Here is a 10,774-nt window from a genome sequence, read left to right as displayed (position 1 = left end):
TTTGTCAGTACAAAAGTACATATGATGAGTTACGAATATGAGGGAAATTGATAAAAAAAAAAATAGAAAACAAGAGGAAACGCAGGAAAAGAGAGGGAATCGAATGGGCATCAGCAATAAAGGTCTGGCAAGTGGCAGGTATATGTTATACTCGAGAGTTCAGTGGTGGGGATAACGTGATCGTGGCCAGAGGAACAAACTGGAGAACACCTCAGTTCGGAGTCGAACGTCCTCCGTTGCTCTTCTTCTTTCGTTTTTTCTGTTTCCTTTTTTCCTCTCTGATCGACTTATTACTGGTCACGCGATTATCGGTGTGAGTAATTATTGTCGATTAATAAATTGACCCATTACTGACCAAATCGTTTCGAACGCCTCATTCGTTTCGACTTTTGGTTCAAATTTGGTTACAGTGGTATTTTCGAGTGGTATTGAAACCAATATCGTGAATATGTGAAATACTGTTTTGTTGAGAAAAAAATATAAAATCACGAGAAAAGAACGAATGATTCGTTCAGTTGTTGGTAAATGATTCTTCATGTATGCACAGTGTGATGGATTGCTAATCTAGATACATAAAATTCGAGATAAACTCTTATATTAAATATGAATATAATTTTTAAATAAATTATATATATAATTATATAGATTAATTTCTAGTTAATAAATTTATAGATTGTACATGTAATGACTTATTAAAATTGATTAAATTTGCAATTAGTTACAATCAATCGTAAATATTATTTTGTTTGTCCTTGAATAGAATAAATTTTTCATTGGAAAATTACTTTTGAAGGAAAATGTATGTTAATTAAGTGACAAGTATATTATATATGGGATAAAATTGAATATTTAAAAAAATGAAATATTTTGCTTTATGGTATCTAGCAAGAAACAAAATGTCTCAAAAGCAATGAATTATCTAATTTAATAACAATATTTTTTTATAAAGTTGATATATATATATTTTAACTTTGAAATGTATTTCGATACAAATTATTCCTGTGACATTAAAAAAATATATTTATTATAAATATTCATGAAATATTCTTTTATCTTTTAAAATAACAACTTTATAAAATACCCATCAAGAAACAACAGTATATTAATAATAAATCTTGAAAAATCTAGAATATTCTTTATAGTGTAGAAATAACAGGAGGATTTATGTTATTATTATTTCATAGAATTATTTAAAAAAATATCCGATTAAAATTCAATTATTTTAAAATATTTTTTTGATAAAAAAAAATCAAAGAGAAATTATTACAATAAATATTATATAATTATAATATTGATTATCTACATATTTTCTACAAATTTTATTTTTTTCCTAAATATTTGTACAGTTTTATTGATTAAAATAAAATAAAACGATATATAATTTGATCTTATTTTATTTATTGGAGAAACTTTAAAAATATATTTGAAAACGTTTTATTAAAGAAAAATTAAAAATAGAAAAATTTTATTATTACATTAATATGTTTTTATCGATGTTTTTTGAACGCTTCTTGGACTTCTTTCTCTTTCACTCGCTTTTTATATTCGGTAAAAAACGTAAATAAACTTGGAGCTCAGGTCGAACCATTATCTTCGAAGATAATTGCCAAACTTGGCTTCCAAACACATAGTTGTCCAGTACGTATTCAATTATGCTGTGTATACATCATAATGTGATGACAGTTATATAATTATTTTATAAATCTTTTATAATAATAAAATTTATCAATCACCAAAATGACAAATACATTAGCAATTCTTCACATTGTTCTTCTCAAGATGATTCGAACAACATTGGCGCGTTTATAACGTTCAAAATCATTGTCACGTACGCCATTTGACATGGTTAATTTACACACGTTCGAAGCACCATATAAATGTTTCGAACAGGTATTTACTTGTCACTCGTGTCTTTGTCTCGTGCTCAATAAATATCAATAAAAAATCTCTTTATCTCACAAGAGGATAGTGAAATCGACAATCGAATAAACTCTGATCGTAAATGATTAAATCAAATTTTCCAACTTGTATTGTAATTAGGAATCATGCGATCGTTGCCTAGAACAAAAGTCAAAGTCGTATAAACGCAATTTGTGTTTCGAAACGAACTTTGAAAATAGAAAGAAACGATTATAAAGTGATTTTCGTTACCAAGGATACAGTGATAAAGTAATTGTTGTGATTCATCATCAGTCGTCGAGGGAAAACGGCAAGAGATGCAAGAATCCATGGGCACGCGGTGATCGAGAAACAAGAACGTGTTCGTAGGTGGAAAATAGTTGGAAAACGAGCGATTCTACTGGAAAAAATGTCTTTGATAAAAAACAGTTCACCCGCGATGCGGGACAAGGAGAATATTCCAGCCTACGATGTACGTATATTATACACTCGAAATTATTTTTTCTCGCGCCTACCCACCGCCATCTTGCTGCCACAAGTGCCACCTGTTCAATATTTCGCAATCGTTTTCTTTCTTATATGCCGGTTTTCAAAGGAGAAGATTAACTATGGTGTTGGCTAGACGTGCGTAAGATAGCGTAATAAGAATTTCCCATAATTCTATCGATCGTTTATTCTATAATTTCACCGATAGTTGTTAAAATTTTTATTTATTTATTTATTTATTCTTTTATGAGAATATAAAGCAAAATCAAGTATATAAATATATAATGTAAATCGACTTTATTCAGTTTTGCTTTAGTTAAGTACTCGGTTTTGACCTATATAAAGTAATTTATTAAATATATCAAATATTTACATTTTATACGATAAAAAATCTGATAATGCGAAGATTCTAAATATAGTTTAATATCTAATTGAATATCAATTTCTATTAATGTAATAATGAAATTATTCTTTTTAATTTTTTGAGGTTAACTCGAATGCAACACTATGCGTTGGCTGCATACGATAACTCTTATCTCGGAGAAATCCAGTTATAACCCACATTCCTTTATGCATTTGCATTTTTTCTTTCTTTCTTTTATAAAAAAATCTAATCTATTCTATCATTACTTTTTACACGTGCATGTATCTATCACTACTATCGTAAATTATAAAATTGAAATTACCTATTAACTATATTTGACGATTATACTTTTAACTTTAATTACTCGCGTAGAAACACGTTTTTTTTTTTTTAAATAAAATTAACAATTAACAGATTCATAATCGTAAGAGAAATCTGTATCAAAAAAGTTAATCCCGTTACGATACTTTTTTTTCTTCTTCCTTATGTGACCCACCAACATACAAATTGATTTATTATTGATTTATTGAAATATTAACATCGAAAAATATTGCAAGGTACAAAATAGTACTGCGATCTTGTTACGTCAGGGGCTGTGTAACGAGATAGCCGCATTTTAATCGAAACATCGCGGGATTACGTAAACGCGTGTACTTTCCTGATCGTGGTCCACCGATAATATCGTTTTCTGGCGTCCATTCATGCTCTCGGAGTTAACAAGTAAGCCCACCAGATCGCGATTGCGCAACAATCGGGCGTAAAGTGATGCTTATTGCTCGATTATCGGAATTCATTCGCGGTTAATGCTCGCGTAGCAAATTAATTAATTAATCGTGTTTTGCATAGTTTGATATCTCGTGTTATTACGTTGTGTTATTCGAACTATTTAAGAATCGATTTTATTAATTACATTGGAAAAGTATTCAAAAGTATTATATTATATTTTTCAGAAAAACTGCGACAATTAAACGAAGCGCTGTTGCCTTTATCGTGCGCAATACATGGTTGCCAACGTATTAAAGTGTGAAAACTATTCCTCTTGGCAATTTATCCGCATTCGGTGAACAAAAATTGCAAAACGGACGTAATACGCGAGTCGAAAATGATACAAAAGAACACTTGGTTGATGCGAAAACTGACTGTATAATTTTAATAAGACGCTTCGATACGATATGCCGTTAAAAGAAAATTTTAATTATTGTCCGCGATTTAATAACGTTTATATCCTTCACAAATTACATTTCAACACTAACCGCAGTGTATATTTCAATAGATGTGAATGGAATTGTTACGCAGCCGTTGTACATGTAAATTAACATATTACGTACGCTGATAAATTATCGATGTTGTACGTGCTTTTTTTCTTTCCTAATCTAAGTAATTTTTATCATCGATTTCCTCGTTCAAATTTCTCTCATCGTTTTAATCTTTTAAATTCGTAATTTAATTTGTAATCGATGTCAATTATCATACTGATAATAAGCAATTTTTTATATTACAAATTTTGCAAATAAATTTAATTTATAGGATATTCTTATATTTTTTGACACGATTTCTCCACTTTCTTTTCAAACTTTATCAATGTTAATTTTTTTTGTAAATTGACATACAAAATCACATAATAAATAATAAATTTTTAAATACCAACGAGTTATTTAACACAATTAACTCGTGACATTTTACGTGTATTTCGCTCGAAATATCAAAGTATATAAAAAAAAAAGAAGACACACGTTGCGAAAGGATGGGCTCGTTTAATGGCGATCCAATTAACCGCGGCACAATATGCCACGTGTCTAATTATTCCGTGTGATGTTGATAACGAAAGACCTAACCTATATTAGACGCGCATTGGATGTTTTGCATACGGTCTCTTCTACTCGTATTTTCTTATCAATCGTGTGTGCTAATTGCATTCCCTCGTTGGATTGAAATTTAAATTTGAATATTAATGTTCTTAATAATTACATAACTAAACTACATAGGTTAGGTTAGGTTAAGTTAGGTTAGGTTAATGTTTTATTACAAACGAATTAAATCATTTCTTTCAATGATGTAATATTGATATTTTGTAATAATTTAGTTTCATTAAATTTAATTTTTTATTTATAGTAATTTAAATATAAGAAGTAATTATTTACATTTAATTTTGACTTAAATATTGATTTTATTTAAATCCTTATATTATTTTAGTAATTGTAATTATTTAATTAAAATAATCAATTTAAATAATTATTTATTCATTCTAAAATTAGTGTAACAATTAATAAAATAAGAAAAATTGAAATTATTCAATATGATGATGTTATTGTTCTTGATGATTTTAAAAATATTATTGTTATTAAAAAAAAAGGTAAAGAGAATGGTAAACTTGCTTTTGTAATTGGATTAAATCCACGTTCGAATGGTGAACTTTTTTCATAATCTTTTTTTTTATAAATTGCGATAAATTTATTTAATATTAATAGAATAAATGAAATTAAAATAATTAAAATAAAATATATAAAGATAAATCTTATTATATATATTAAATTTAATTAATTTTTTTAATTAAATTTAAATTTTAATTTTATAATTGAATATTTCTATTTTTTTTGGATTCAGATTCATAATTATTTGATATTTAATTTTTATCGAAGTGAAGTTCAAAAATTGTAACAAATATATTTTTAATAATTTTTTTATTATTATTATTTATTAACAACTGTACAATATATTTTAAAATTAGCGAAAGAGGCAATTTTTTAATTTCTAAAAGAAAGCGCGATTGAAAAAAGATTTAGAGATTTCGTTTGATAAAGAACGCCAATCGCCTCACCTTGGCACGCTAAAGGTTAAAAAGCACGTTCCATTGAAAAGCGGCGTGATAGCGCATTAATATCAGCTTAAAGCAGCCAACGATTTGCATCCATCTCGCAGTTCCGCGTTCTATTCATACGCGTGGAAAAAAATTTCTATTCCGCGCCGTTCCACCGATTCACGCGTTTAATCGCTATCTCCATTTCGAAAAAGAACTATTCAATTGCCTGTACGATTCTACCGAAACTGTACTCGAATCGGCGCTTGATAACGATAAAGTGTAGCATTGACGTTGAATCTTTCCTTTGGCTTCGATTCAAAATCAAAATTTATATCTAAATATACGTGTACAATGTATCTTAGATTTATTCGTTTCTACGAGCGAAATGAAATTAAAAAATTCAAGAAAAAGTTTATAAATGCTCGAGAAACGAGTTGTGTTTTATCCTCGATAAAAAAGATTTTTATCAAATTAGTGGTTAAAAAAGTAATGTAGTATAGTTAGATAGGATAGTTCTTTTTCACCAGTAATGTTGGTATGCCTGTCCTGGTTACGATCACTTGCCTTTTTTTCTTGTCTTTTTATCTCCGATGTCGTGCAACACATCCATTTATCGAACGCACACGCAATTCGAAGTTTCAAACTCTTTCCTATTTTAACCTTTCTAACTGCTAAAATTGGTATGGTGAAATCGAAATATTATTATAATGTTAACTTTCTGATCTAAAAACTAAGATATCCAGATAAAGTATTATAAATTGCAATAATTTTAAAAATTATTGAAAAATTCGAACTTGGTTGAATAACGGATAGTGGAGTAAGATCTAAGTTCAAATGAAGGATTATCGTTGTTCGATTTATTATTATGATTTGCAACATTTGAATTGCAACGAGCTAATAACATTAATCTTCTAATCTAATTTACGTACACATTTTCCACGTGAAATTCTTATAATAACTTGACCTCGCTGTAAACAATGGACGATTGTAAATTATAATTACAAAAATCATTGTATGAACTTTGATTATTTAGCGAATAAAAAGCGGGACTAAAATAGACGAATTCGCAATATATTTAATACGAAATGCGGGTTGAAAAACGTATAACTCACTTATATAGTTTACATTCAGTCGTCAAGATTATCGCACACACCATATAGGACTCTATAAAGTAAATTAAAACCATTACGGCACCGTCCCACAATGCTGGCATTATCGGTCGTAGCACACATTTTCATAACTACTGATTCCATTTCTATTCTTTTAGCACTATAGTCGCAACCTTTTTCACATTGCTCGATTAGTTTCGTGGAAATGATTCTTTAAACATTTTATATTTACGTATACTTTCGTGAACTTGTCGAGTTACGAAAAAGTTCAAAGTACAAAGTTGAAAGAATTTTGTTTTTCAAATATCTTTTATTCATCATACATTCAGTAATAATGTACAATGCTATACAGGTTTGGGAATTTGAACTTCGGGATTTGTCGGAAAGATTCGGGCGAGATCGGGTAAGATCGTGAAGCGCTTGCATCGTTCGGAAACTTTCGGAAACTTTCGGAATTACGATATGTATTCGTTATATATTCGAGCTCTTCTCGAATACAGTTATACCCTCATAAGTTGGAATTATAACTAACAATTTTTTATCCTTGTTCAACAGAGAAACGACCGTATACGAGTAAAATGTCCAATTCTATATTCTTTTCTTAGCATTTAATAATTAAATAATTATAATTAGCTCTCAGTGATCCTCTACTTTTACCATAGAACAAGAATCGTTTCGATGAAGATGCAAGCTATATTATTCAATCAATCATTTCTATTAGATAATATCTCAAACATTAACATAGTAATTACTTGTGGTATTGGAAACTTTGGAACGATTAGAGAAAAAAAGCCAATGCTACATAGATCGTGTTAAGCTGTAACGCAATCTGTCTTGTTCTGATTAGTAGTTAGAAATGAATTGATCGGTACATCGAGATAACTAACCGAACTGGTTATCTTCGAAGCATGCGTAAATTTCCGCGTCTGGTGTTCGTTTAACCAACCGTTGCGCACCTTGGTGCACCTTTGCGGGCCGTATCCGTCTTGGACATGCGTTCTTACTCGCTTGCAAGCTTATTCTTATTCTTCGCCGATGTGGTATAACTGTACCAGGGTGTGGCTTACACGCCGCGACGCGACGAGAACGAGACAGACGAGGGGGAAAAACGGTCTTGCACGAAACTCGTAATAGCCCGTTAGATCGAACTGCTATGGCAACGCGTGTGTGCATGCACGTAGAACCCCTCTGTGACTCGCGACCTTTTCCGTGTTGGCTTCCGAATTGGCGACAGATTGTTTTGACACATAAAATAATTTTTTCAATTTACATAACAGTAAAGTAATGTATATAATTACAAAAATATTAAAATTTAAAAGAAAATTTATCTTATTTAACCGAGAATTTTGATTTTAATTCCGTTTGTTATTAATAAAGAAGATGGTAAGAATATGATGTTATATGACAGGAAATATAAGACACTATAATTTTTATGCGTAAAAATAAAATTTACGTAAACGAAATAAATTATATTCTTAATAATACGTGTATAATATATATCAAAATATATTGTAACTTTAAAATTAATTTGGATCATCGAGCTAATCAAATTTAAACAAATATATGTGATTGAATAATATTATTCATTATACAAGTCAATCTGTCTAATAAAACAACGTAACGTAATATAACTCGTTGTTTAATCTTAGTTTATAACTATTCCGTAAATAAAGGAATAAAAAAATATATCTACCCCTCTTCTCTGCGTGTCATTAACAGGCAAACAATTGTTAGTTCCCGCTACGTAATAACAATCCCGGAAGCCTATTCTCTTCCACACATCCATCTAAATTCTTCCGATTCGAAACGGTCATTATCACCTTTCGATTCAGCATTGTTACATCAGAGAGTACAACTTTCCATTCGATGACAGGATAAAAATAGGCCTAGATATCTGTTCTATCCATTGCGAAATTTATATTCTCTTATTAGCAGTGGCGAGCATCGCGTGTACCGTCAATATCTCGTTTCCTCTCTCGAACGAACGAGCTGTGCTCGATCGAGCTGCGGAAAGAAGGTCATTAACAAGCGCGCCACCTTTGGTGAAATAACTCGATGATAGGTTCCGCCGCGGGAGTGGAATATCCGACGGCAGTTCCTCGTTCGCAACACACGAGCGTGTTGTGGTGTGAAGATCTGGCATTATCTGCTCTCAGATCTTTTCTCGCGGATTATTCCTTTTTCCGATTCTCTCTTTGAAAACATCTTCTCCACCGAAAGGATATCGCGTTCATCGCGCTCATTCGGCAGATTTATAGGTTAGAATATTATTGTTGGCTCGGAAAATATCGATCGATACCGATCGAGCATAGTTTCGGTCGGTATAGCGGTATTTTACATATTTTGTTTGAACGTTTTTCACTTTTGAATATACTTTGCAAATCCAAGAATTTGAATAAATAGAACTGTATCCTTTAAGATTATAAACTCAATTTAATCTTAATTTAATATATCAAAAAAAACAAACTCTTAAAATATATATATCTTCATCTAAATCTCTTTTAAAATATAATTTTAAAAATATTTAATTCTATATATATTTACTTAAAAAAAAAAAAAGATTGTGTTGATCTCTTGAAATACATTTTTATCCGGCTTGAAAATTATTCGAATGGAAGCAATCTTATTGGAAGTTTACGCGCGTAGCTAAATTAATTAAATTCATTATTTAAAACAAGTTTAGCGATAAATATTTATCGCGAATAACCTTATTCTTGAAATCATCCTTCACCGTCTATCTCTCCATATGAATATGCTAAATACCAGATATTTTTGAAAATTTAACACAATCCTGGTTCTAGTATTGAGAATTTTTATTGATAATTTTTCATTTATTTTGAACAAGTTTATTGAACAATTTAAATGTTAATATATTTTTAGTGTATAATTTAAAAAAATAGGGAAAAAATTGCAATAGCTTAAAAATTTCTAGAAATATTAAATATCAAAAAAATTTAATTACAATAATACAATAAATATAATTAGATGCTAAGAATGAGAGAATGTTTAAGAATAATATCTAAAAAGCATTGATATATTTTTGGGTTTATTAAGAAAGAGATTTATTCATTAAATTAATTGAAATTTGTATTATGATAAAATCAGATACCTTGTTCTACTGTTTCATTTCTATTATTTCATTGAAAGCAAATTTCAATTACTTTTGACTTGAAAATTTTCATCTATCAATTATATAATCAGTTGTATAATTAAAAAAGATGTTTCAGGAATCAACGTATAATAAAAATTGAATGTCTGATCTATTTCATAGCAAGTCATATTCATCTCTATCTCTACTAGGGAAACTCCCCTTGACACGAAACGTATGATATTTATTTTATCTCTCGATTCTCTTTCTTTCTCTTTTCCAGAGAACACACCGAGCTTTGATCGAGCCATATCGAGATTGAATTTTGATTACATTATTTTATAAGTGATTCGATTTCCTATTTTGCTATAGTTATGAACTTTTATTATATATAGTTAACAATATGGGATTCGATTATAGTCAGATTTCTTTTTAAGAAGTAAATTTTAAAATCATATACATCATTATATATCTTTTTTTATTCATCATTTCAATTTACTAATTTTTTAAAACTTGTTTTATTATCAAAATAAGCAATAACATATTTATAAATATAATTTGTATACAAAATAAATCAAATTATAATACTTTTATTATATTATTTATATGTTAAGATTAAGATTAAGATTCAGAGAGTGAATAATTTTTCATGGATTGTGTAACAAATTATTATTTCTATTTTTCATGTTGTTTAAAAATTATCATTGAAATCATCCTATATTTTTATTTTCTTTGAAAGATTAATAATTAAAAGAAAATCTTAGTCTTCTACCAATCTTTAAAATCTTTCTTAAAAAGATATAAATATTTGTTAATTCTAAGAAACAGTATTTTCTGCAAACAGTATTGCAATATTAAAATTAATTATAGTACAAATTTAAACAATCTTAAAGAGATATAAATATTTGTTAATTCTAAGAAACAATATTTTCATAATATTGTAAACAGTATTGCAATAATTAAAATTAATATAAAATTAATTTAAAAAGTAAAAGAAAAATCATTTACCTCTTCGAAGATTTTAGATT

The 10,774-nt window shown here is 28.8% G+C and overlaps 1 protein-coding gene across 13 annotated transcripts in view; it reads left to right on the top strand.

Annotated features, from left to right (window-relative positions):
- The window catches only part of LOC100576709 (mitogen-activated protein kinase-binding protein 1), a 129,218-nt gene that overhangs the window by 63,919 nt on the left and 54,525 nt on the right, over window positions 1-10,774 (top strand). Inside the window, exons 1-2 of one of the 13 annotated variants that reach the window (XM_016917068.2) lie at window positions 80-521; window positions 2,041-2,371. The exons of 9 other annotated variants lie outside the window; for them this stretch is intronic. In XM_016917068.2, coding sequence (XP_016772557.2) covers window positions 2,309-2,371 — 63 coding nt within the window. In that variant the 5' untranslated portion in view covers window positions 80-521; window positions 2,041-2,308. Of the gene's footprint in view, window positions 1-79; window positions 522-1,779; window positions 2,372-10,774 lie in introns of those variants that run through there. 3 more of the 13 variants (XM_016917067.2, XM_026445870.1, XM_016917069.2) reach the window with 3 other exon arrangements.

This window comes from Apis mellifera, linkage group LG16 (genome assembly GCF_003254395.2).
Source record: "Apis mellifera strain DH4 linkage group LG16, Amel_HAv3.1, whole genome shotgun sequence".
Classification (NCBI taxonomy): Eukaryota; Metazoa; Arthropoda; class Insecta; order Hymenoptera; family Apidae; genus Apis; species Apis mellifera.
The sequence above is the reverse complement of the archived record's forward strand: the minus strand, read 5'-3'. Positions and strand labels throughout refer to the sequence as shown.